Genomic DNA, 26,365 nt, shown 5'->3' with positions numbered 1-26,365 from the left:
GTCACCTCACTGGGATCATACAGTACTCCGTATTTTACACTGGGACACATGGGTCATAGAGGGCGATAACGTCAGAAGTATTCTAGAGGGAGAATATGATCTGGTATGGGATTCTAACGTTTCACTGAACCTTTCCGTTACCATAGAGTGCAGATGACCTTCCCGAACAAGAAGTGGTCCTTCTGTAGCTCAGTTGGTAGAGCATGGCGCTTGTAACGCCAGGGTAGTGGGTTCGATCCCCGGGACCACCCATACGTAGAATGTATGCACACATGACTGTAAGTCGCTTTGGATAAAAGCGTCTGCTAAATGGCATATATTATTATTATTATTAAGTCATTTAACTAAAAGAGAAACGTGACATAATGGAGTGTCTCAGACTATCACAATACCTCACTAACGAATAATATGGTAGTAAATTGGAGTGCTTGTTTTGACTAAAACAAGTACTTATATATTTCTCACATTGATGGAGCTTGGTGGGACTATCCATAGATTATCCATAGTAGCAGGATACTATCCAGTAATTAGCCATAGTAGCAGGATATTATCCATAGATTATCCATACTAGCAGGATACTATCCATAGATTATCCATACTAGCAGGATACTATCCATAGATTATCCATAGTAGCAGGATATTATCCATAGATTATCCATAGCAGCAGGATACTATCCATAGATTATCCATAGTAGCAGGATATTATCCATAGATTATCCATAGTAGCAGGATACTATCCATAGATTATCCATAGTAGCAGGATATTATCCATAGATTATCCATAGTAGCAGGATATTATCCATAGATTATCCATAGTAGCAGGATACTATCCATAGATTATCCATAGTAGCAGGATACTATCCATAGATTATCCATAGTAGCAGGATACTATCCATAGATTACTGTACTGTACTCTACTCTTAACCCTGGTGCCAATTCTGGACAGTGACATCAGACAGACCTCAGAGCAGCAGTGTAAAAAGGGCTATAGGTTGAAATACCCTAAATTAGGAGTGAAATCTAATTAAAACCAATCATGTTTAATATCACTGGTATTAATTGATCAAATGGAGACCTTATGGGTCATAGGGGTCATGCAAAAATACATCACAGTGTTGTTGTTAATTTAAATTCCCAAATAAACATTTAAAAAAGCAAACAACTCCTCAAATATTCAAATAAGATTTTAATTCACAGCAATGTTTCAAAGTGGATGAAAATATATATCATTGTGCATGTTGACAAATACAAATACAGTGATCAAAAATGTAAACATCTGTTGAAATAAAACACAAACATGGTTATATATACTATTGTATGATACATGTATCACTTTTGGTTAAATAATATCTTATGCAAATCAAATCAATACATAAAAATAACTCAAAGCTTTGTTCAGAGAGCTCAAACAATTAATATCCTATATAAAACAATCCATTTAATTTTGAATCAGTGTGTTCCAAACCCCCGAAACAGTACATCACATTTCCTCACATTGTAGTTACAGTAAGACTATAGACAAATCATTAGTGTCTCTTATTCCTTCCTGAGAGACGGTTCTTGGAATTAACATATTCATAAAGGAATGTTGTAGAGGACAATGAATACACAAACACTAGTCAAACCTGTCTGTGATATAAGCAGCCAGCTCTTCAGTTTCCATGACTTGGTCATAACCTGACATTAAATCCTATAATTCCTTATAAATAATGCAGTGTTCAAGTAAAGAATGACTCGGGTTGTTTTGCCAATCCATGATGACATAGGAGGGAAGTGTCACATGATCACCAATGGAACTTTGACCACTCTGAATAAAGATGACCGTAAGATAATGCCAGTCTAATCTTCTTAACAGTGAGCTCTCTCTCTCTGCCCATACAACCACAGCCAATCACACACACTGAAAACTCCCCTCTGACAGACACGAGGGAAGTCTCATCAGATTGTACACGCATAAGTCAATTAAAGCCACACCCATTTCAACACTCCAAAAAACTGCTGGTGTCCTACAAGGTTCCCGGTGAGACGTTCTGGAAACGTCATTCCAACGTTCTCTCAAGGAACCATTCCTAAACTAAGACTTGGTGAAAGTGAAATGTAAAAGTATACATTATACGTAAAAACATTCTGAGTGAATAGCACTATCAATAAGCATTGTAAAAAAAATAGGAAAAGTATGTAAACTGAGCATTATTCACAACCCACAAGAATTAATATTTCAAATACAACACTTCATTTCTGTCAAAATAGCCCTCCATTTAAATTACAGATACAGAACTTGGTACTGACATCACAATTCAGTATGAATAACCAATCAAATAAGTAAATCTACGAAAACCAGTCAAAGACAATTGTGATGGTGAGTGACACACTCTAAAAAGTGTATTTGGTAATGTAGCACAAGAAGGGCATTTTTTTACCACGTTACATTGCAATTTCAGCCTGTCTACTACAATACGTGAGGCGGTGAGTATTTGTGATTGTAAAATATATAGTGGGCGAAGCTGCCAAGATGTAGCCCCGTAGGAACCATCCTGATCTCGCGAGCTCACATTCTGTATCCTTGTTTAGCGAAACAGAATGTGAGCTCGCGGGATCAGGATGGTTCGTACGAGGCTTAGCCAAGATCTAAAGAGCAAAAAACATACAGGTGTGAGCGCAATAACTATGTCATACAATGTCTAACGGTATCTTTCTTTACAACAACTTTACAACAATATCCATGGTACTACTGATAAGAGCTTTAATGGAAATAGAAATAATACAATCCTCTGGAATGCATTCTAGATTTAGATTGAAATTTGCAACATAATACAATAAAGCTAATGCAGGATATTAGCCCGCTAGCAGTTTCTTTCTCTGCAGCTTTCTTTCTCTGCAGCTCTATGCCACAACCCCTTGGCTATGGCTTTTAGTAGTTCGAAAATACTGTAATATTTAAAACAAGAATTGTTTGGTCCTTTCATCTAGCTCAGGGGTCTTCAACCTTGCGCCCGAGTGGCGCAGCAGTCTAAGGCACTGCATCTCAGTGCAAGAGGTGTCACTACAGTCCCTGGTTCAAATTCAGGCTGTATCACATCCGGCCGTGACTGTGAGTCCCATAGGGCGGCGCACAATTGGCCCGGCGTCGTCTGGGTTTGTCTGGGTAGGCCGTCATTGTAAATAACAATTTGTTCTTAACTTACTTGCCTAGTTAAATAAAAAATCATTCTTCCCCAGGTACCCCCATCATACACTTGCTTTTCCCCCCCGTAAATGTGTGTAAACTCTAACATAGCCTATTAGCTAGAAAGGTAACTTCAAAAATGTTTTGGGGCCATGTGTTCACAAAAACGAGTGTCCAAGACAAGAAAGCTTACCAGCGGATGCTTTGCCTACAGTATGTCAGATACTCCAGTGACTGTAATTAGCTCCAATGAGTGTAATTAGCTCCAATGAGTGTAATTAGCTCCAATGAGTGTAATTAGCTCTAATGAGTGTAACTAGCTCAATATTAGGAATAGAGAAATAAAGTTAAATAGAAAAATATTCTCCTCTTTTCTACTGTAGCTTTTTGTATATATATTATTGCGGACCCCCTGCAGTACTCCCGGTTGAATACCCCTGATCTAACTTTTGGATTTTATAGCCTGAAATGACATAAGCAACACAGAATGTCAAAACTCCACCAAACTAAAGCGAAGTGTAAAGACCATCATCATGCTTGGAATGTCTAATAATATGTCTAATAATACAGTATAAATCATACTCTGTAGTCAGCAGCATAAACATGTACAAACCAGTCTAATTTATAGAAGCATAACTACATATCTTGCAATATTCTACTATGATTGTGCCATCCCTTGTGGAAGAAAAGTGGCATATCGTCAACTCAGCGATCAACTTAACAAATCAACCATACCTTATGATTAGGGCCCCGAGTTCTTCCTTGTCAGGTTACGTGGCCTCAGGGCCCTAATTGGTGTCTAAACCAATCCAATTATTTGGTTCTGTTAACCAATCCTAAATAAGGAAACATGATGTTAAAAATAGAAAGGATGACGGTGGCGGAGGAATACCCATGATCCTTGTGCTCTACCTCAACCGGGCAGAGAAGCAGCGCATGTACTCGGTCATCCAACGGTCATCCACCACGGCCAACTCCGACCGCTGTATCTTCTCCAGGTCGGCGGACCGTGCCCTCCTGCGGTCCACGTCCCAACAGCGTTTATCCGACTCCCGTCTGGTCTGGACGCATGCGTCAGATGTGCGACTCTGTGGAGAGAGAGAGGGGTGCCCGGGAGTTTAGGGGAATGAGATAGGATAGGCGCTCGGCGCTCACCTCCGAAATACATACCACTCTTCTATTATTGATCGTTTCTGGGGGGGGGGTGTTGGATGATGAGCTACGCTTCTCTGGTATCCTTTCCATGAAGATGTGCCAAAAGACGCAAAATGCCCCCCTGTTTATTTTCCCTGACATAACTCGATCTTATTTGCAGAATAGATGTTTGACGCACAGTAAGCCTGCATTACAGAAGCTACACAGCTTTCATCCAGTATTCCTCTAATGCTAGCCTCTTCTGATCATTATACCCTGGCCTAAGAAACCAAATGCAAGCCTGGTACTGAAATAACATCAAATGGAATGAATATCAAAGCATTTTTACTAACCTCACATATGCCCAGCCTCTCTCTCTCACACACACACACACACACACACACACACACACACACACACACACACACACACACACACACACACACACACACACACACACACACACACACACACACACACACACACACACACACACACACACACACACACACACACACACTCTTACCTGATTTGTAGACCTCCTAGCAGATGACGCGTGTCTCTCTGCCCAGTCGAGCCGGGGCGGAGGTTGTCTGTTCTCCTTCTCTGTGGTGATGGCTGGGGGCTGGCTCTTTGCTCTGGAGGGCTTCCTGACGGGCGCAGGCTTGATGTCGTCACAGGAATAGTCCCTTTGACATGGTTCTGAGCGAGGGACACGATGGCGGTGGCGATGCTTAGGCTCAGTCTTCACCGGCTCCTCGTCTGATGACGCCTCGTCTGCTGGTCCCTCATCTGTTGGCGTTTCAGCCACTGGACCATGTTGTACTACTGACCCGTTAACTGTCCCCTCATCTGGTTCGTTTAGGCCCCCGTTCTCTATTACAGACTCTTTGAATGAGCAGAAAGTGATGTAGTTTTATTATACACTATACTGAGAGAAAAGAAGAAACCTGCACACTGCTCTTGATAGTATCACTGCTCTTTTGTCAAAAGCTCTGACGAAGGCCGTGAGGCCGATACGGAAAGCTTATTAAAGATCTGTGATACTATTGAGAGCGGTGTGCGGGTTTCTTATTTTTTCCCATTTTATTCAACTGTTACCATGCACCTGCAAAAAAGATAGCTCAGATGTGCGAGTGCCTTTTGAACTATACACTATACCAAACATTAGGAACACCTTCCTAATATTGAGTTGCACCCCTTTTGCCCTCAGCACAGCCTCAAATCATCGGGGCTTGGACTTTACAAGGTGTCGAAAGCGTTCACAGGGATGCTGGCCCGTTCAAAGGCACTTAAATCTTTTGTCTTGCCCTTTCACCCTCTGAATGGCACACATACACAATCCACGTCTCAATTGTCTCGAGACTTAAAATCCTTCTTTGACCTGTCTTCATCTACACTGATTGAAGTGGATTTAACAAGTGACATCAATAAAGGATCCTAGCGTTCACCCGGATTCACCTGGTGATGATCCATCTATGTGATGGAAAGAGCAGGAGTTCCTAATGTTCTGTACACTCAGTATATAGACCTAACAAGTTAAGACCTTTTTTACTTTATGCATGTTTGTAGCTCAAAAGCATAGTCTACTGCAGGCCTTATTACAATAGGATCAACATGCCGGTGTATACAAGTATTTGCAATAGTAGAAGATAGATACCTGTGGGTGGTAGTGCATCCAAGAGTGTAAACTCCTTGGCCTCCAATTCTGGTTCCCCATTCACAGGAGGAGGCTTCGGTTCGGGGCTCTCCCTTGATTCTGACTTCACTGGTAGTGTCAGAAGTTTGATGTCTAAAGGGGCGACTTTGTTCCTCACCTTGGGGGTGGACCGCCCACTGGCGCTGGAGTCTGACCCGGTCGAGGTATCCCACCCCTCCCAGAACCACAGAGGTTTGTGAGCGTGTTCCATCACCCGCCTGGTCAACCTGTACTTCACCGAGTCCTCGTAGCACTTGGAAAACGTCTCCCATTTCGGCTCTTTGAATTTCTTCATGTACTCCGTACGGATTTTCTTAGTCACCATGATTCCTGTTACTGCTTAGGTCCAATTTTGATTAGCTCACAAACTATGGAGGAGGGGAGAAAATAGAAGTTTTATTACATACATACCCCTACGATGCAACAGTAACTAGGCCTATGTTTCTATAAGAGTGTAGAATGTGTCATTGTAGGCTGCTGGTGACAGTCCCACCACAGATCTGAAGCCTGTAGCAGCCCAGAGCAATCCAGTGCACCTGGGCCTTCTAGAATTACCTATCAGCATTTCCCTCCCTCGAATACAGTAACCCATGCCATCTGATGATTATCTTATAGGCTGTGCCCTATAATGCCCATCTGACGCTATAAATATACAGTCTATGTGTAGCAATAGCATCGTTATTACAATGTTATTTAGGCTTAGAATACTATAACATAATAGATGGGGATAGTGTAGGCCGTATGTAGCCTAGTTATGAAGTTTATTAAGAGCATTTCCATTCATAAACCAGCCACCGCCTAAATTGTTTCCCCGAAAGAAATCCGTTTTGTGGTTTATCTGCTGTTTCTGTTTCCCAAATATGGCGCAGCCGAGCCTGCTATTTGATTGAGGCAGACATTGATGACGCCAATACGGCCGTCTTTATCAAAACACTGTGCACTGGTCTATCGCTACAGAAATGTTATTGTTAGCCCACATACCAAAAGTAATTTATTACATGTAAATACTTAAAAGCAATAGGGTGACGAAAACATGCACAGCTAGTGGCGTCGACGTTTGCTTCTACCTGCGCACTATAGTGGCTGTAAACACGACCAGAACAGGTTATTATCAGTGCGTATAAGCTTACCCCTCACCCGGACGTCATTATGGAGAATTACAGAACATCATAATTTTCACTTCAAGTATTCCTCCATTATAATTGCCCGTTGTCGCGCATATTTCGACATTGACTCGTCGTCCGAATATAGCCCTCTCAACCCTGGAATTAAATATGTTTCTCCATTAAAAGCTATATAAAGTGCAGTGCGCATGTCCAGACTGCATGGTACTGGCGCGCCTCTCTTCCTAGGATGTATTTTATTCTTAGGCATGTAATTGCTTCAACAGGTGTGTCATCTTTTTTTATTTTTTAGAAACAAGTATAGATGTATTATGCAAATTCTGTGTGGGGGGTGTCAGCCTCAAATGTATTTTTTTCAGTTGTGAAATATTAAATGATTAGCCTGCTCATGTGATTTAAAATCAATATCAGTATTGGTATTGCAGTCGAATGGCCAAATTTGGTGACAAAGAAGATCTGCTGTGAGCTAGGGTTTGCTGCGACTACCTACCTAGTGAAAGAATGCTATGTCATTGTTTAGTATGAATCTAACACAGAAAATAAAATCAATCCCTCAGTTCATTAAATTACATGCAAATGTTTGTTAAATAGTTAGAGAGAATTCGTATTTTAGGCACATTGATAATATTATTGTAAAAGAGAGTTAATATTACGAACGAGGTCTGGCTCAATGATTTATATCCATGGGGCGGCAGGGAGGCTAGTGGTTAGAGCGTATCCCCGAGATGACAAGGTAATATGTCGCTCTGCCTCTGAACAAGGCAGTTACCCCACTTGTTCCTAGGCCGTCATTGAAAATAAGAATGCGTTCTTAACTGACTTGCCTAGTAAAATCAATCCAGGACATTGTTTGTCTTGTCAGGGACGTTTAGAACAATATCCTTCAACACTTGTTGGCCTACTTGAGCTCATTGTTTGTCCTTCCAGTGCCAGATAGTCATATTGGCCCTTGTTCTTCATAACATTGAAAGGCATCCAAATTGAAAGTGTCTCATAATGTTTAGGCTATTTATGTTGCTATGTGCCAAAAATGAATTAATCTTTTCCCTAATGGGTTTTTAATAGTTGCGCATCATAAAACGCACACCAAGGCCTATTGTAAGTGTTGATTGTGTTGTAATGCACCTCAAAATAACAAAATAACAGAAACACGTTTGAAAATAGATGGTTTTTATTTCCTATGTGGATCTCTTGATGGTTAGTAGTTGATAATGTTTGGCTCGAGTACAGATGGCACGTACTTCTGAGCCAATATCGGGTAACCAGAGAAAACAACGTTGTGGTCACCCTCTGTCCCCAAAACAGACTGTGCTCACCAAAAAATACCAAATGATGGACGGTCAATAAATAACATTTATGTACATTTTACATTCACATGTTGGTATTTTTCCTCACACGTCGTGATGTTAACGTCATTCTCTCCGTTTTGCTGAGCTTTCGCTGTTACAATGTAACAGTTGTATAAAGTTGTCCCTTGATCGCAAGGCGGTGTGCCGTTGTTTCTTGGATCCTGAGCGAGATGTTGACAATGCATTTAGAAGCACTTGCGGTGGACAATGCTGGGGCCTGCCTCGTCGTATTCCTGCTTGGTGATCCACATAGCCTGGAAAGTGGACAGGGAAGCCAGGATGGAGCCACCGATCCAGACGGAGTATTTACGCTCAGGTGGGGCAATGATCTATGCCAAGTGAGAAAAGCAGTATTAGATACTGGGTACCATAGGTAACACAATGACAATGAAACAATTATGCAGACCAATGGCATCTCTTTTAACTATTTTACTGTGCGTAAAAGTATTGTTTATTTGTAATTACCTTGATCTTCATGGTGCTGGGGGCCAGGGCAGTGATCTCCTTCTGCATACGGTCAGCAATACCAGGGTACATTGTGGTACCGCCGGAAAGCACATTGTTGGCGTACAGGTCCTTACGGATGTCAATGTCGCACTTCATGATGCTGTTGTAGGCAGTCTCATGAATACCAGCGGACTCCATACCTGTGGAGGTACGCAAAGATCAATATTAATATTCAACCACTCTTTAGGCCGAATATTTTATGTTGGATTATATTATAGGCCTTTAACGGTAAATACGCACCAATGAAGGAAGGCTGGAAGAGGGTCTCTGGGCAACGGAAACGCTCGTTACCGATGGTGATGACCTGACCGTCGGGAAGCTCGTAGCTCTTCTCCAGGGAGGAGGAGGAGGCGGCGGTGGCCATTTCATTCTCGAAGTCCAGGGCGACATAGCACAGCTTCTCCTTAATGTCACGCACGATCTCACGCTCGGCTGAAATGAAACATTTCCGTTAATGCGTAAAAGTATCCCCGTGCGTCTTGCGCTTTTGTGCGTAAAACGTTCTAATACTTTAAATTGACCAAACAAGCATATCTGTGCAAAAACACAAAGTTCATGCTCACCGGTTGTGACGAAAGAGTAGCCACGCTCGGTCAGGATCTTCATGAGGTAGTCAGTCAGATCGCGACCAGCCAGATCCAGACGCATGATGGCGTGGGGGAGAGCGTAACCCTCATAGATGGGGACGTTGTGGGTCACACCATCACCGGAGTCCAGCACAATACCTAAACACAGAAAACACCACAATTCAGTAAAGCAGACAACCCAAACACCAACAACTTGAAATACAAACAGCGGGTTGTGTGCGGGGGAAAGGCGTGCATGGGGCAAATTCTTACCGGTGGTACGACCGGAAGCGTACAGGGACAGGACAGCCTGGATGGCCACATACATGGCGGGAACGTTGAAGGTCTCGAACATGATCTGTGTCATCTTCTCTCTGTTGGCCTTGGGGTTCAGGGGGGCCTCAGTGAGCAGGGTGGGGTGCTCCTCGGGGGCCACGCGCAGCTCGTTGTAGAAGGTGTGGTGCCAGATCTTCTCCATGTCGTCCCAGTTAGTGATGATACCGTGCTCGATGGGGTACTTCAGGGTCAGGATACCCCTCTTGCTCTGAGCTTCGTCTCCTACGTAGGAGTCCTTCTGACCCATACCCACCATCACACCCTGGAAGAGACCGAACAAGCCAATTGAGATACCGACAAGGACATGGCGCACGCAACTACTAACAACTACACATTACCATCTAACGGTACATTACACATTGGATACTAAAAACGAAACGTCACACCTGACAAATTACACGTTAGCACTAGTAAACTATACCTAAATGCATGTTTGAACTTGAATTCGTGTATATTTGCCAATATGTGTTTTACGCATATCTTTGTACTTTGGATATCATAGTAGGCTATATCGTGAAACAAGGTATGGTGCCTTCATTCACATAACTATCCATACCTAGGAGTGGTGCTTTTACGTACCTGGTGACGAGGGCGACCGACAATGGAGGGGAAGACAGCCCTGGGGGCGTCGTCACCGGCGAAGCCAGCCTTGACCAGTCCGGAGCCATTGTCGCACACAAGAGCGGTAGTCTCGTCGTCGTCACACATCTTGGTGGGTTCTGAGACAATGTGCAAAAGGAACACACGTTTATCATACTGTAAGTAGCCTCCTTACTGCAAGATCTCTCACTGATATTACGCATCTACATTCTGTGCGTAAAAACGACATTCTGTGCGTAAAAACGCTACTTTCGGATGTGTTGCTGATGCATCATGGATGCCCACTGAAGATTATCCACTCGTAACAAATTTTCACACAGAACGAATCACATTACACTGAGAGTTGACCAAGAATGCCATCAGACATATTAGGTTGCCTGCACCAGTGGTTCCAAAGTGGGGTTCACAATGTATGTTCTTAACCCTTAGATTACAGGTGCCAAACTCATTCTACGGAGGGCCGAGTGTCTGCTGGTTTTAAATCCTTCCTTGTACTCGATTGATGAATCAAGGTCACTAATTAGTAAAGAACTCCCCTCAACTGGTTGTCTAGGTCTTAATTAAAATGAGAGAAAAAAAACCTGCTGACACTAGGCCCTCCATGGAATGAGATTGACACCCCTGCATTAGATGCACTACAGTAGTCCATCAATTATCATTTTTTTCAACGAAATTATTATTGTATTCCCCAAAAATATTGTATTCCCCAATATTTAAGCTTTATACTGCCTAATTATTTCACTACCCCATGGTCATGCACTGCAGAAGTCATAGTAAAACTGCTTGTATACTATTTCTATCGCACTCAAAAGAGTTGTGTTCACGAGTATGACAGAAATAACTTCGGTAACGTTGGTAACCAGTTTATAATAGCAATAAGGCACCTCAGGGGTGTGTGGTATATAGCCATTATACCACAGCTAAGGGCTGTGTCCAGGCACTTCATGTTGCATATTTCATAAGAACAGCCCTGAGCCGTGGTATATTGGCCATATACCACTCCACCTCAGGTCTTATTGCTTAAATATGACACGGTAGTCTGACACGGTGGTCTCGGTAATTTTACCAAAGTGATCATGATAACGTTAGACTGCATATTATACAATGACCACAAACGTTTCAAAAATCGTTCCATGGAGTGATTTTACATTACGAAAACGTTTTCTATTAATAAGGATTTCAGGTAAGGCATATAAGCATGTAATGCAGTCGTTCCAGGAACTTTTGATTCAATACAAAGTTGTGGATCTCTTTCTTTCTCTCGCTCTCTGCTGACATAACAGGTTTTCCAATATCCAGTAGACCAATTCAATATTTTGTCTGATATTATCTTAATATATCAAATTAACTACAAAAATGTAATTTCAAATCATTTTATCTCACAGACCAATTATCATTTATCAATTAAATCAACATGCTTTTTTACATGCACGCATTAGCCTACATTATGCAGTTAGACTAATGTATCAAATCAAATTAATTTCCATCCAATTCTTCTATAATTATAATAATCATTTGACAGCCAGGTGAATCTGTTTAGTTTACGATAGTAGGCTAAAAGTTCAACTGCGTCGGTTATTGGCTGCCAAGTTTCACGGACTGTCACAATACTGTGTAGATTATCTTTGATTTGTTTAATTCCTTATCCAGAGTCCATGATGTAATGTCCCAGAGAGAGAAAAAAATACACTCCTCGTATTGACCTCCTCGTGCAGCAGCGTGGTCTAATATTCCACGGGCCCGTTCTCTTACCTGGTTTTCTTTTAGAAGAAGCTCAGTTACAGAACTTTACCACTGCTGGTTCCAGCTAAGGACTGACAGCAACCGCCGTCAACCTTATATACCCGACGCCATCCACCTTTTTTCGTCTCCTGACAACCATTAGGAATGCCCATCTATTCCACAGGAATTCTCCCGACCCATTCATCCATATTTGGTTCTTGGGACGGGTGCGCACCGGACACTCCCGTAGACGAGCGCTGAAGAGCTCAGGGTCGCCCTTCGTAATGCGCAGGACGGTCCTTATATGGAGAGGTAGTCCCGAATCCAAACTGTAGCGCCCGGCCCGTGTATGGAGAGCCAAGGGGTGTATGTAATCCGTCGGACTCCAGCATGGCATTTTGAACACAGGCGCGCTTTGACGCAGGACTACACACGTCCATATTCCCCGTTCTATGACAGCATGCAGTGCAAAATCATTCAATGATGCAAGGATATTGACTGTGGCATTATGTTTTTCCGTTCATCTCTTTGCAAATGACTTGCTTTCCTGAGCGCACCTCGTCAAGGTAGCCCATATTCCATTCGTGTTATTTTATTTGTTTATGTTGATTCCTTTACAGCTAGAGCAGGCGCGATTCTATAAAGGGTTGTTTAATGGAACACTACAAGTTATTGAACAATGAATATCTCGGTATATTTTACCCGGTTCTTTGTCAGATGCATGTTATTTTAATTGATTTAAGAACATGTTAAGTACAGCATCTTTTTTTTGGTGGGGTTGTCTCTCAAAATGGCATTTCAAAGATGTGTAGCTGTTAGTCTAGTCATCTTTTTTATACTAAAGGTTTGAAACACATTCTGCCAGTAAAATCTCAAACTTCATGGAACATAATTAACATGGACTTTATTCTCCAGCATCAACATCGGCAAGTAGAGAGGGGGGGAAGTTGTATCACGTTTGAGATGGGGGCGTTTCGTGTGGTAGCTGGTCACTTGTAACTTCCGCATTTACTAACAGTGGCCATGGTCTGGTTTCTCTGAACAGGGGGTAGGTGAAAGCAGATAGGACCCTAACCATGCAGCCCAACAGCTGCAGCCAGCCACCAAGGCATGAACAATTCCTTTTTTGTAGCCCAGACTTTAAATAAAAAAAGTGTCTCTATAAACTGATATGTTTGTCCAACTGCTCACTCATCACTGCCAAGGTATCCAACTAAATGTACTTGCGGAAAGGTATTTTAGTAAAAGAAAACAAAATGTTTAAAATTGCATGTCATTATCCAACTTCCGTTGGTCCCTATAATATATCTGAGTTTTGTTAGGCATGTTATTGATGGGATAGCCTACTTCATATACCAATATCAACATTTTGACATTTGTCATTTAACGGACGCTCTTATCCAGAGCGACTTACAGTAGTGAGTGCAAACATTTTCGTACTGGTCTCCCGTGGGAATCAAACGCACAACCCTGGCGTTGCAAGCGCCATGGGGGACCAATACTCAGGCTCGTAAATGTTATCTCCATACCAACCAGACACAACAACCCCATCCATTGAGGCATTCTACAAGCCAGACAGGAAGTCCTGTGATCAAATATTCAGCAGAAGCCTGGCTTCCAAACCTGGAACTCTTGACACAAACAAACTGTCAAAGATCTGTGAAAGTTTCTACCAGGTAGTTAGTCACCATCCCTATGACAACTGCTCAAAATAGTAAATCAAGACTATTGAGAAGGTTTGAAAAAGTATGCTTAGAAGCCAATCAAAACCTATTGGCACACCTTCTCTGAGGGAGTTCTTTCAATCCCACCCCATATAGGGCTGCTGAACTTTCAATCCCCCTCCCCACATAAAGACGGTGGCTGTAATTTATTGTGTATGTCCCTAATTTAACCTCCATTTCTATTTTTAGGACAAGACAGAGGCCATCTGCTTCTGCCATCAGTGAAAGTGGATCAGTTGCAGACTCCTCGAAGGGTTGGAGGGACACTTGAGGAGTCAGGCCCCGCTATTTAAACAAGAAACCAATACAGTTGGCAATGCAGGCCACAAGCACCCAATGGCTTGCTGCAGAAACCCAATAGCCTTTCACGGCACGTTAGTCAATGCGCGTGGCTTGTGGTCGAGATGGATGTTGTGTTCATTTCGAGCGGCTAGTCTAGGTATATTTTCCACGAGGTGTGTACCGTTTCATCTACCTGGTCATAGCCTTACAGCTCCACCTTAATCCATGACATATACTCTCCTGACTTTTACTCAAGCAATTATCACAGGAGATCTAGATGTATTGGAGGTCCAGGATGTGTATCTACATATGTTGCCATTTCCCAGGTTATCGAGGTAAAGGAAATAACACAACACATTTTGTTTTTCAAAAAACTTAAAGCAGTCTTTTGTGAATGCCAAAAATCAAAAGAACAGAACATTTAAAGAAATATGACATTTATTTTCAAAATTGCAACACGTTATCTTTTTGTCAAACAAACAGTACAAATGGAAAGAAAGGAACAAACCAAGTGCAACCTGGGAGACAGTTGTGAAAGGGGTCAGGGGTCATCAGATCTGTGCTTGCAGGTAATGTTCATAGTTGGCCCGCAGTACAAACTCGAAAGTGGGCTTTGATTTCAAAGCCTCCATCTCGTCCAGCTGAAGAAGGTCTTTGACGTCAGGAAGGTAGGTCTGTAGAGGAACACCTGGAAAACAACAAGAGAACACATTCTGAATAGGTTGAAAGGGTCATAAAGAGGTACATAATAAACAGAGCAGTGACACTCAATACCCCTTTTCAATATTTTGTCATTTAATAAATACATTTTTTTTTTTACAACAATTCAACAATCCCCTAAATATCTCTTAAGCAACTCTTGAAATGTGTGGTTTCCGCGCAAATTAACTGTTGAGAATAAAGTGAAATCCTTTAGTCAGACACCAGGCCAAAATGGCTACTGCAGTGCTTACCTTCTTGTATCAGCTTGAGGAGGATCTTGACAAAGATGCTGTCCTTGGCTGCCTCCAGAGGGTCATCGTTCCCATCAGCAGACAACCAGCTGTGAGCAACACAGCGAAAAGGAAGCTCAAATGCAAACTTACAATAACAACAATAATGCTTATTCATTCATTGCATTCACTATAGAAAGCACACTTGACAACAAACTAAATGTAAGAAGTGTCAAACAGTGTACTTACACCTATCCAATCCTTTCAGATTTGGAATGAGAAAATCAGCAAGAAAGGGAGGAAGCGTGAGATATCAGAAGGATTAGGGCCATTGAGCGGTACTTACTCGTCTTTCTTGAGGGCCTTGCAGAAGATCTCACACTTGAGTCCCTCAATGTCCACAGCGTCCTCCTGCAACAAGAATATGCCCCATATCAGTGAACCCTGACAGACCTGATTAATCAACCTTGAGCTAAGGATTCATGCTAGCGGCAGTAGGACTACCTCGTCTATGTACTCCAGTAGATCCAGAGCCTTCTTGAAGTCATACTCATTGGCTCGTCGGTTGTCATCACAAATATACAGCTGGTGAGAAAATAGTTAAATTAGGTCAGTCCATTGGTAATTGTAAGAGTTGTATTTTGGGGTTCAATTGGTGACAGGGAGGATAGATGTGTGTGTTGTATTGTCATCATGTGTCTGTGTGGTGGCAGGTATGTGGATTTATGTAGAGTTACTGGTTGTGCGACTGCGAGTGTGGTCTACTTAAGCAATAAGCATGAGTGGGTGTGGTATATGGAATCTTAGTTTAGTCCTAGCTTAGTTTAGTCCTAATTTTTTTAAATCCCATAATGGGTATCAATGTATGATGTGGTATACGGCCAATATACCACGGCTAACAGCTATTATGCATAACACAACACAGAGTGCCTGGATACCGCCCTTAGCCATGGTATATTGGCCATATATCACAAACCCCCGAGGTGCCTTATAGATATTAGAAAACTGGCTACCAACGTAATTAGAGCAGCAAAAATGAATGTTTTGTCATCCCCCTGGTATACGGTCAGATATACCACGGCTGTCAGCCAAATCGGCATTCAGGGCTCGAACCACCCAGTTTATAATGGTGCTTTGGTAAGGTTGTCTGTGTTGGGTTACGTGGTCATGTGAGTGGTCCACTGATGTGTGTTCCTACATTAATAAGGTTGTGAGCGCTGAGCAGGGGCATGGTGTCGGGGTTCTGTTGTTTCTCCTCCAGCAGCTGTTTGGGCAGAGTCTCCTGGTGCAGCAGGAACCGCTCCTGCTCGACCATTTCTGTAGGATGACAAAGAAAACACTGGTGATATCCCTGCAGAACTCACCAATTAGACACCCTCCAGCGAACAGAGGTTTCCTTGCTTCTTTTGCATCAAATAGTGTCCGTTGTCTTAGGGATAAATACTAACATAGTTTAAAATACATGTTCATAACTCCCATTGACAATAATGTATGATTTAAGTGAGAATTAAGCAGAAGTATCTCAAGTAGCCCCTTACCATCTACATGTTTCTTCATCACAGCCTCAGGCATGTCTGATGCCAGGGCAGTCAGTTTACTGAGAGCCAACAGGGTCTTCTTCTTCACAAAGTAACGTGTCTCCATGTTGGCCTGGCCATACAGGGTTTTGTAAGCCTGGGGAGAGAGAGCGATGTTCAAACAAATATCACAAATGCAACACTGTTTCTTTAACATTGGAAACTGCACTATGCAACTGCCAAACTACGGTATGTCTTTTCATAAGACGCGGCATGTTCACAAGTTAGCTACTAAGGTCAACTGATGTGTGTGTGTGTGTGTGTGTTTCTGTGTATGAGAGAGTGCGTGTGTGTGTGTGTGTGTTCCACTTACACTGCTGAAGTCATGGACGTGGATGTGGTGAAGCCAGCTGAGGTGTTCGTGGGACTGCAGGAAGCTGGCCAGCTGCTGGTGCTGGGCAATGGGCTGGGAGAGCAGCTTGCCCCTCTTTCCCTTCTCCATGTACCAGCGGAACAGGAAGTCCGCAAAGTTCTACAGGAAGTGACATGGAAATTAAATGAAACACGCAGCATCTATGGAATCTTAGTTTAGTCCTAGCTTGAGATACAACAAAAATATAGATGTTATCCCATAATGGGTATCAATGTATGATTTACATGCGCAGTCTGAGTAACGGCAGGTAGGCTAGCGGTTAAGTGCGTTGGGCCACTAACCAAAAGATTGTTGGTTTGAATCCCCGAGCCGACTAGGTGAAAATCTGTCTATGTGCCCTTGAGCAAGGCACTTAACCCTAATTGCTCCTGTAAGTCACTCTGGATAAGAGGGTCTGCTAAATAACAAAAAATGTGACATGCACATATCCCTTGTTAGTGCCAGATTTGATAAAACACCAGTGATAAAATTGGGTCGTGTTCAGTACGGCACACAGTAGCAAAACATTTTGCCACAACAACCAAAAACCTGTGTTCTTATTGGACCAGTTCAAGTAGTACCTCCCCATTTAAAAAAATTCTCCACCTAATGAACACCACCCTAGTTTTAGAGGATTAGTGTCGAACCTGGTCGGCGAACTTGGCCATGTAGTGCTGCAGTCTGTTTTGGTTGTCAGTCTGCTCACACATCTGGACCAGGATGTCAAAGTCACAGTACTTCTCTGCCAGTGCCGCCACCCACTGGTACTGACCCAGTTCCACTAGAACATAAACAAAAGTTAATACCCTTAATATTATTTAAGTGTACATAATACCTTTATAATGGATGTAATAAGGAGTCAGACTTATAATTTATGAAAAATATCAGCCAGATTTAGCTAGAAAATGTGTAATTCCACTGAAAGGATTCAGATAAAAATGATTTTGTATTCCAAAATGGCTTGACCTGGTAACCAAATACTCAAGCCAAAATGTCCACCCGGTATTTTGCGTTCAATCTCCACTCACACAGTGGTGCTAGCAGTTCAGAGCGGCGCTGCGTGTACTCCATCTCCAGGGTGTTGTAGCGGTCCTGCTGGCCCGGGCGGCCTGGTCTCAGTGAGGTCAGCTGGGCAACGTAGCCTCCCAGGAGCACGTCCAGCAGCGCTGCCAGCTGCTCGTTCAGGCCATTGCGCAGCTCCGAGTCGGCGTGAGGGTACACGTCACGCAGGATCACCTCGTGCTGGCGGGCGATGACGGTGCGAACCCCTCCCAGACCGCTAGAGGCTGTGGGGAGAAAGAGACAGGTTTGGGGATTAAGGGCGCAACTCTTACGTTTGGGAGACTTCGAAATTCTTCTCCTTCATCGCAGTGAAAGGGATCTAGCATATCGCTTTCACCTATCCTGTCTTTTCAGATCAGTTGACATTAACAAAAGGAGACAAGGCGTTATAAGAAGTTACTTTGACTACTATGTGCATGTGTGTGTTCAACAGGGAATGTACCGGTCCATGGGATGTATTCTGGCTCGGCAGGGGTGCTCTCTGAGGCTCTGTACAGTGAGGCCTTGGTGTCTCTGTACTGACCAGCAGCCTGCAGCATGTCCTGCAATACAACACACAAACGTACACAAATTACTGACTGTGCCATCACAAGAAATACAACCTCACACGCAACATGACCTAGATATATGAACAAAAATATAAAAACGCTAGAGGCAACAATTTCAATGATTTTACTGAGTTACAGTTCATATAAGGATATCAGTCGATTTTAAAAAATTAATTAGGCCCTAATCTATGGAATTCACATGACTGGGCAGGGGCACAGCCATGGGTGGTCATAGGTCCAGCACAAGGTGCACCTGTGTAATTGTCATGCCATTTAATCATATTTTTGATATGCCACAGCTGTCAGGTGGATGGATTATCTGGGCAAAGAAAAAATGCTCACTAACAGGAACATAAACAAATTAGAGAGAAATAAAGTTTTTGTGCGTATGGAACATTTCTAGGACCTTTTATTTCAGCTCATGGACCAATATTTTAAATGTTGGGCTAATATTTTTACTCAGTGTATATACAGTGCATTCGGAATGTATTCTGACCCCTTGACTTTTCCAGTCTTGATCAAAAATGTATACAATTATTTTTTTGTTCCTCATTAATCTACACACAATACCCCATAATGACAAAGCGAAAACAGGTTAAGAAATGTTTGCAAATGTATGAAAAATAAAATACCTTATTTACATAAGTATTCAGACCCTTTGCTATGAGACTTGAAAATTGACAGAGTTCCTCTGTGGAGATGGGAGAACCTTCCAGAAAGACAACCATCTCTGCAGCACTCTACCAATCAGGCCTTTATGGTAGGGTGGCCAGATGGAAGCCATTCCTCAGTAAAAAGGCACATGACAGCCCACTTGCAGTTTGCAAAAAGGCGCCTAAAGGACTCTGACCACGAGAAACAAGATTCTCTGTGCAGTGACGCTCCCCATCCAACCTGACAGAGCTTGTGAGGATCTGCAGAGAAGAATGGTAGAAACTCCCCAAATAGAGGTGTGCCAAGCTTGTAGCGCCATACCCAAGAAGACTCAGGGCTGTAATCGCTGCCAACGGTGCTTCAACAAAGTACTGAGTAAAGGGTCTGAATACTTATGTAAATGTGATCGGTTTTTTTGTATGTTGACATTTGCAAAAATTTATACAAACCTCTATTTGCTTTCTCATTATGGAGTATTGTGCTTAGATTGACTAGGGGGGAAAAAACATACATTTTTAAATTTTAGAATAACGCTAATGTAACAAAAATAAAATTTGAAATGTGGAAAAAGTCAAGGGGTCTGAATACTTTCCGAATGCACTCTAGATACACAGTATATAGAAGCACACCATATGATCAAAAGACAACCATACACATGCATGGGAGATACGTGACTAACACTATGGATGTGGATACAGAGAGCCTGCACTGCCTGTGTTGTGTACCTTGATGATAGTGTTGACACTGAGCACCACTTCAGCCCACTTCACAGAGTCCACAGGGTTCTCCTTCAAAGTCCTCTCCTCCTCTTCTAGTAGACACTCAAAGACTGAGGAGATCTGAGACACCTACACACACACACACACCTTAATAACCTCACCTGAGGCCTAAGACAGAAGCTTCCCACAATCCCAAAGCTAATGTTTTGGAATTTACAAAATTATTTGATGATTTGAATTGGAATCTCAAATCATCTAAATTGTGTGAAGACCCCGACTCTGCTGGGGATATTATCTCTGTCATTGTCACCAGACCCCAACTCTGCTGGGGATATTATCTCTGTCATTGTCACCAGACCACAACTCTGCTGGGGATATTATCTCTGTCATTGTCACCAGACCACAACTCTGCTGGGGATACTATCTCCGTCATTGTCACCTCTCTGAAGAAGACGTCTGCGGCCGTGAGGCTGGTGGACACGGTTGCGTTGCTCTTCCTCAAGGCAATGAGGATGGCACGATTGACCAGCTCGCCGTGCTTGGCGTGGTGATTCTTCAGCATCATGGCCGCCTGTAGCTTCTCGGCGTGCTCGCACAGCAACAGGCGCGTCGCCATGGGAGACGAGCGCACCGCGGTCTGGCCCAGCCGGTCCAGGAGACCCACCTGTGGGGGATGGGGGGGTGAAGTGGGGGAGAGAGCAAGTAGAAAAGAGTAGGATACAGGGGTGGGGAGAAACGAGGTAAGGTTGTTGAACTCAGTCATGACATATCAGTTTTTATTCATAGATCTGTGAGGAGCCCTGGAATGAAGTCCGATCCCACGGTGACACACAGGATTAGAATTATTCAGGATTAGAATTATTCAGGATTATTCGGGACTGATATATATTTCTATGCAGGTGACCCACCTGTAGCAGGAAGTCCATGAAGCAGCCGTGGGCCTTCATCTTGTCCTCTAGCTGGTGGAGGATGATGAGGGAGGTCAGGGGGAAGCCAGCACTCTCTGGACACGACAACACAGAAACAAGGTCACTTCTATGTGGAACAATATATTCAATCATTTAGATAGAAAAGAACTACAGATTTCCATGTCTTCGCCATGTCTACATTTCTCTCCCTCTTTCTGTTCTCTTTTCCTTCCTTTCCCTCCCTCCCTCCCTCCCTCCCTCCCTCCCTCCCTCCCTCCCTCCCTCCCTCCCTCCCTCCCTCCCTCCCCTCCCTCCCTCCCACCGTCAGGGACAGACTCGGCCCAGCGGGGGTCTGAGGCTGGGTAGTCATCCACCAGGTCCAGGTTGATCCGGGTCACCACCAGGTCCAGCTCCCCGCCCACCTCCCCGTCTCCGTCCCCCTCCGGGGGGAACAGCTCGTCTGTCATGGTCTGGGCCCCCACCAGGTCATTCCTGACAAACACAACAGTTATGTTCTACTCACAACATTATAAGGTAAACTCAATAGTAACAATGTGTATTGCTTAGATCATTTAACCAGGTAATTCCCGAAAACACATAAAATAATTTGACTTAATTACGTAGTGGTACTCATTTGAAGTGTACACACCCCATTCACTCTGTCTACATGTACATTCTCTCACACACACACTCACTCAAATACTCCCTCCCTCTTTCTGTAAAAAAAACTCAAGAGCCCTGCGCCCTCATTTGGCAGTAACAGCTGCTCGAACTTACAGACAACAGGGCAGATGCAATCACAGAGACCTAAATCCACATCGTCCTCAACGCGGGGACATTTTTTCAGGGGAGGAACAAACACATTCCCTTGTTTTACAACGGAGGTCTGTGTCACTGTCAATAAAACTCTAACTTCAGGAATTGGGGTCAACGTCACACAATCTTTCTGCAGACTTACCGGCAGAACTGCAGAAACGCTGCTTTTAGGAGTTTGGTTTTGTCCTCTTGCGCTACAGGCTCCATCCTAGTCGGAGTCTCCATAGCAGTTGCCTTGAAACAAAAAAAGGGTCAAGTCATTACGTAAAAATAATGAAAAAAAAAAAAAAACGTTAAACATTGCTAGTTCACCAATTTAATGGCATCTCATTATTCACACAGGTCAATTGGTGACCCCGTTCTATATCAGAGACCTGGCACTGCTTTAATTCATCTCACTCTACTCTCTACCTCAGGGCCGGCCCCAGCCAGGGAGAAGCAGAGGGAGTCCTCCATGGTCTCAGGCAGCATGGAGGCACTCTCTCTGGCCACCACGGCCACCAGACCACTGTTCTGGGAGAAGAACACCGGCAGGTTGGCACAGCAGCCCCCACCACGCAGACGGTCACCTGGAGAGATGAAGGAGGACGGTGAGAACAGAAACATGGGAGGTGAGTCAAGTCAAATTGGTCATTCATGAAAATGGATAGTGAGCTAAAAAGACCAAAAAAAAAAAAGGTTGATGATATTATTATGGTAACTATGAATTACGGAGAGCTGTTGCAGCCATCTACACCATTCAACTCATCAATACCATTCAGTTTAAAACATCGGGAGCATGTCAACAGTCGAAAGGCTTCCTCTTCTTGTAAATTTTGTTATTAAGAAAAGGAGATGAGGAAATGGGCCAACTTTAAACTATTGAGAGGCACCCAATGTCCTCTAACGTTGAGTCCATTATCCAGGTCTCTTACCAGGTGTGTTGAAGGGGATCTTCTCCTCAGGTAGACCTCCTCTGCCGGTACCGGTGGAGCAGGCAAACACCAGCTCCTCGTTGTACAGGAAGGCAGCAGGGCTGGAGGCCCGTGGTAACATCAGCCTCATGGCCTGTAGAGCATCCTCACTCTGAGGGGAATAACACAACATATCAACCGTTAGACAAAAACATTGACATTTAAACTGAAGGAAGACCAATATGGTTGATATTTTCATGTCTGAAAAATTGCATTCCAAATGCGTGAAGCCTTGAGCTTTTTTAGAGAAAGTCTACTTAAGGAACATATTGTCAATTTCAAACTCATTCAAAAAAAATTTAAAACATTTTGTGAATCATAATACACAATTTCAGTTGAAGCCCAATTGAGTGAAGACTGACCTGGAAGGGGGGGTTGTACTTGGTGACCTCCACAGAGAGCTCATCAGAAATGTTGTTGCCGTTGTCCAGCAGGGTGACCAGGCAGAAGTAGGCCAGGCAGGGGGAGTCTGAGGGGTGCCAGGCTGCCGCCAACACTACCAGGCCATCCCTGGAAAACAAAATTATAGTCAGAAGTATGTAGAATCATAAAAAGTTGCAGTCACCGGCTGACTATTACATCAAATCACGTAGTGAGATAAATACACATCCAGAAACCGAGATGAGAGCTCGACTTACTGGCTCAGTTGCATGTCCATGTAGGTAACGTTCACTCCTTCCTTGATTTCCTCATAGTTGCTCTCTGACCCCTGATAGATGGTGAGAGAAAACAGGTCATGCCTTCAGGACAATCATCCAATCTATAGGCAACTATCAAAATATAGGAAACACCAACTTAAGTGTCTTAATAGGGCGTTGGGCCACCACGAGCTGCCTGAAAAGAGTCAATGCACCGTGGCATAGATTCTACAAGTGTCTGGAACACTATTGCAGGGTTGCAAAACCATTTTCCCCCAATAAATTCCATAATTTGGTGTTTTGTTGACAGTGGTGGAAAACACTGTCTCAGGCATCGCTCCGGGATCTGATATAAGTGTTCAATTGGGTTGAGATCTGGTGACTGACACACACACACACACACACACACACACACACACACACACACACACACACACACACACACACACACACACACACACACACACACACACACACACACACACACACACACACACACACACACACTTTAAACCCCCTAAACTCCTTTGATACCCCTCTTTCAAAGTAACTGAGATCTCTTCTAGCCACAGTAACCAAAATGGCTAAGCATGATATGTTAACTCAGGAAGCACATGCTTTGTGTCCCTCATTTACTCTAGTGTTTCCTTTATTTTGACAGTTACCTGTACAACCAAGAGGACGGTTCACCTCAAAGTAACGCCCCGTGCTTTAACGCAACCTGACATAAAGTAACGCAACACAACATTCATGTAAAGTGTTGCTCTGCTTACCCAGATGGCGTCGGCGACACTCTCCGTCAGAGCGCGGCTGGAGTCCCAGCTGAGGACCTGGTGCTCTGTGACCTCATCCACCTCCCATTTACTGAGTCCACAGGAGGTCAGAGTATACAGGCAGCCCGTCTCACCCACCCACAGAACACTGTGGAGCTACAGAGGGAGGAGAGGGTCTGTGAGCTGATATCACCATATTACCAATTAATGACTATAATTTGGGGATTCATAGGACTCCACTAGAAGAAACGTGCATTGTTGTTGGTGAGCGGGGCGCGCATGCCAAACAGGCTGGAGACGCGGCGTCCGATGCCGGAGAGCACCCCCTGGCCCTGCTGTAGCGCCCTCTGCAGCAGCTTCCCGGAGGGGTCCGTCCCGAGGCGCATCATCTGGCCCTTGTAGGATGACACGATGAAACTACCCCCCTGAGGGAAGAGAGGGATGGTGGGATGAGAGGAAGTGGGATGAAATCAACAGCACATAATGTTTAATCAGATAAACATGTTCAAAATGTGTGCTACCGTTTTACACACAATTTGTTGGCAATTCTCAATCCACTAATAATGAGAACCTGCTCTATACATCTTTATCTGTGATTGAGGAGGAGCAGCTTTGTATTCAAAACAAGAACAACGCATCCACAACATAACAACTTACCCTAACAGCCACAACAAAGTTGCAGAGGTTTTCGCCCATGTCAACCACAGTCTCAGTGTAATTCCCCTCGTGGGCCAAACTGGGCCAGAACCGGGCTGTTCCCTCTGGAGCCACCGCCATGACAGAGATGGACTGAGTATTCAAGAAAATGTCCCACAACAGTAAACAACCACGACTGATGGTGAGTCGATTGGAATTTCAGTTCAACGCCTTGTCAAAGACAACAACAAGTAGACTAAAGCAGAAAGACACTGACACCCAGGCTAGCTGCTCAACAGCTACTGTAACAGCAAAGTCATTAGGCAGACAGGTGGGAGCTTTTTTGCATTTTCGGAGGTTGAATAGGTTAGTTTCCTGATAGTCATTGATTACCTGAACACTGGCAGTCTCCAGAGGGCTGGGAGATGATATGGAGACGAGATCAGCATAGTAGGCAAACTCACTAGTGGGCAGCTGGAGGCCCTTACATACTGACAACTAGGAGACACAACAGAGAAAGTTCACTCATTGGCAATGCATGTTTTTCTTTTAATTATAGGACACACTGTATCAATGTGTTGCATATCTCATAATTATCGACCAGGGTTGTGTATCCAGTGTTGAAACAGAGTGACACAAAGAGGTAGGGTTCTACCTGGACTTGCCCAATAAGGAGCGCTCATTTTGTGTTCCCTTTCAAAGCGTTTCGCTACGGTGTGACCTAATGGACTGTACCTTTGCAACAGCAGTCTGGCAGATCTTCCAGATGATCAGTCTCTCGCCACACACCATCCAGGCCCAGCCACTCTCATCCACCTTCACAGAGATTTGGTCATCAGCTGAGGGACACAAAACCCGTGGGAGAGAACATCAGCCAGACTGCATTGATCCGGATGACCTGTACAATGCATTCTACCGTATGTATAACTCGCAGAGAGATAATGACAGGAAAGAGTCGATGACCCACCATCAGCCATTGTCAAAGCCTCCATGACTTTGACAGGCAGAGAAGAGCCAAACGTCTGGACATCGAAGTGGAGTGCGTCTGAAGTTGAGTAGCTCTGGACACGCGTGGGAGTTGATCTGGAAATGAGAGGGCGAGCAGTTTAAAAAAAAACACTCCACGAGTGACTGTGCCTCAAGAGACATTGTTGTCAATGATGGCGCGTGGACACTCACCTCGCTGCTAACGACGTCCTACGTGGGGAAAAGAGAAGCCCTGTAGGTGTACCGGCGAGACTCTTTCTACCGGTGACCCTTGAGGACTGCCTTCGGCTTGAACTAGGGGTAGAACGAGGGCTAAACATCGTAGGGGTAGAACGAGGGCTAAACATCGTAGCTGTGCCCCAAAATGCTCAATATTCATTCAACTCCAGACAGCTCTTCTTATTTTGCGCGCACAATATGAAACTTCAGGCGCATGAAATATACGTCATGAAATACAAACTCAGATTCGCAGTACATAGTTGGTCCACTAGATCGTGCCATTGAAAACATTTGTTTGAACACTAATACATTTTTTACGAATAGTATTGTCATTTATGAATAATCCCTTCAATTTCAATTAAAATTACACTATTACTGATTG

At 43.7% G+C, this 26,365-nt stretch overlaps 3 protein-coding genes across 4 annotated transcripts; all 3 read right to left on the bottom strand.

Moving 5' to 3' along the window:
* Window positions 1–1,169: 1,169 nt before the first annotated feature.
* LOC124015886 (centriole, cilia and spindle-associated protein-like) lies at window positions 1,170–7,282 on the bottom strand. 2 transcript variants are annotated; one of them, XM_046331367.1, is made up of 4 exons: window positions 7,130–7,282; window positions 5,961–6,367; window positions 4,827–5,188; window positions 1,170–4,254 (listed from the first exon to the last, which is right to left on the bottom strand). In XM_046331367.1, the coding sequence occupies exons 2-4, from the start codon at window positions 6,322–6,324 to the stop codon at window positions 4,075–4,077; spliced, it is 906 nt and encodes a 301-aa protein (XP_046187323.1). In that variant the 5' UTR covers window positions 6,325–6,367; window positions 7,130–7,282; the 3' UTR covers window positions 1,170–4,074. The 2 variants fall into 2 exon arrangements, with proteins under 2 accessions (XP_046187323.1, XP_046187324.1); XM_046331368.1 differs by having other exon boundaries at window positions 7,137–7,281.
* A 994-nt stretch (window positions 7,283–8,276) lies between these two features.
* Window positions 8,277–12,391, bottom strand: LOC124015067 (actin, alpha skeletal muscle 2-like). Its single transcript, XM_046329983.1, has 7 exons — window positions 12,234–12,391; window positions 10,461–10,600; window positions 9,819–10,143; window positions 9,543–9,704; window positions 9,220–9,411; window positions 8,938–9,119; window positions 8,277–8,801 (listed from the first exon to the last, which is right to left on the bottom strand). The coding sequence occupies exons 2-7, from the start codon at window positions 10,587–10,589 to the stop codon at window positions 8,658–8,660; spliced, it is 1,134 nt and encodes a 377-aa protein (XP_046185939.1). The 5' UTR covers window positions 10,590–10,600; window positions 12,234–12,391; the 3' UTR covers window positions 8,277–8,657.
* Window positions 12,392–14,629: 2,238 nt separating this feature from the next.
* Window positions 14,630–26,320, bottom strand: nup133 (nucleoporin 133). Its single transcript, XM_046331136.1, has 26 exons — window positions 25,957–26,320; window positions 25,745–25,860; window positions 25,513–25,616; window positions 25,171–25,275; window positions 24,799–24,930; window positions 24,396–24,566; window positions 24,142–24,297; window positions 23,369–23,439; window positions 23,093–23,240; window positions 22,692–22,842; window positions 22,189–22,346; window positions 21,920–22,011; window positions 21,284–21,453; window positions 20,962–21,056; window positions 20,493–20,717; window positions 20,060–20,182; window positions 18,575–18,674; window positions 18,099–18,356; window positions 17,718–17,851; window positions 17,032–17,190; window positions 16,680–16,815; window positions 16,340–16,458; window positions 15,646–15,726; window positions 15,488–15,552; window positions 15,163–15,251; window positions 14,630–14,897 (listed from the first exon to the last, which is right to left on the bottom strand). Exons 1-26 carry the CDS (start codon window positions 26,109–26,111, stop codon window positions 14,761–14,763), a joined length of 3,450 nt encoding a protein of 1,149 aa, XP_046187092.1. The 5' UTR covers window positions 26,112–26,320; the 3' UTR covers window positions 14,630–14,760.
* Between the last annotated feature and the right edge of the window lie 45 nt (window positions 26,321–26,365).

This window comes from Oncorhynchus gorbuscha, linkage group LG26, assembly GCF_021184085.1.
Source record: "Oncorhynchus gorbuscha isolate QuinsamMale2020 ecotype Even-year linkage group LG26, OgorEven_v1.0, whole genome shotgun sequence".
NCBI lineage: Eukaryota > Metazoa > Chordata > Actinopteri > Salmoniformes > Salmonidae > Oncorhynchus > Oncorhynchus gorbuscha.
Note: the sequence above shows the minus strand (reverse complement) of the source record. Positions and strands in the feature narration are given on the sequence as shown.

Excerpts from the sequence above, each read along its gene's own strand:
- LOC124015886 (XM_046331367.1), bottom strand. The coding sequence starts at position 6,324 with ATGGTGACTAAGAAAATCCGTACGGAGTACATGAAGAAATTCAAAGAG. Across the intron at positions 5,189-5,960 it reads GGATGCACTACCACCCACAG|AGTCTGTAATAGAGAACGGG; the intron begins GTATCTATCTTC and ends GCTCATTCAAAG. Across the intron at positions 4,255-4,826 it reads CTAGGAGGTCTACAAATCAG|AGTCGCACATCTGACGCATG; the intron begins GTAAGAGTGTGT and ends CTCTCTCCACAG.
- LOC124015067 (XM_046329983.1), bottom strand. The coding sequence starts at position 10,589 with ATGTGTGACGACGACGAGACTACCGCTCTTGTGTGCGACAATGGCTCC. Across the intron at positions 9,705-9,818 it reads CGCTTCCGGTCGTACCACCG|GTATTGTGCTGGACTCCGGT; the intron begins GTAAGAATTTGC and ends TTCTGTGTTTAG. Across the intron at positions 9,120-9,219 it reads CTTCCAGCCTTCCTTCATTG|GTATGGAGTCCGCTGGTATT; the intron begins GTGCGTATTTAC and ends GTACCTCCACAG.
- nup133 (XM_046331136.1), bottom strand. The coding sequence starts at position 26,111 with ATGTTTAGCCCTCGTTCTACCCCTACGATGTTTAGCCCTCGTTCTACC. Across the intron at positions 22,347-22,691 it reads GATCCCCTTCAACACACCTG|GTGACCGTCTGCGTGGTGGG; the intron begins GTAAGAGACCTG and ends TCATCTCTCCAG. Across the intron at positions 20,718-20,961 it reads TCATGGACTTCCTGCTACAG|GTGGGTCTCCTGGACCGGCT; the intron begins GTGGGTCACCTG and ends CATCCCCCACAG.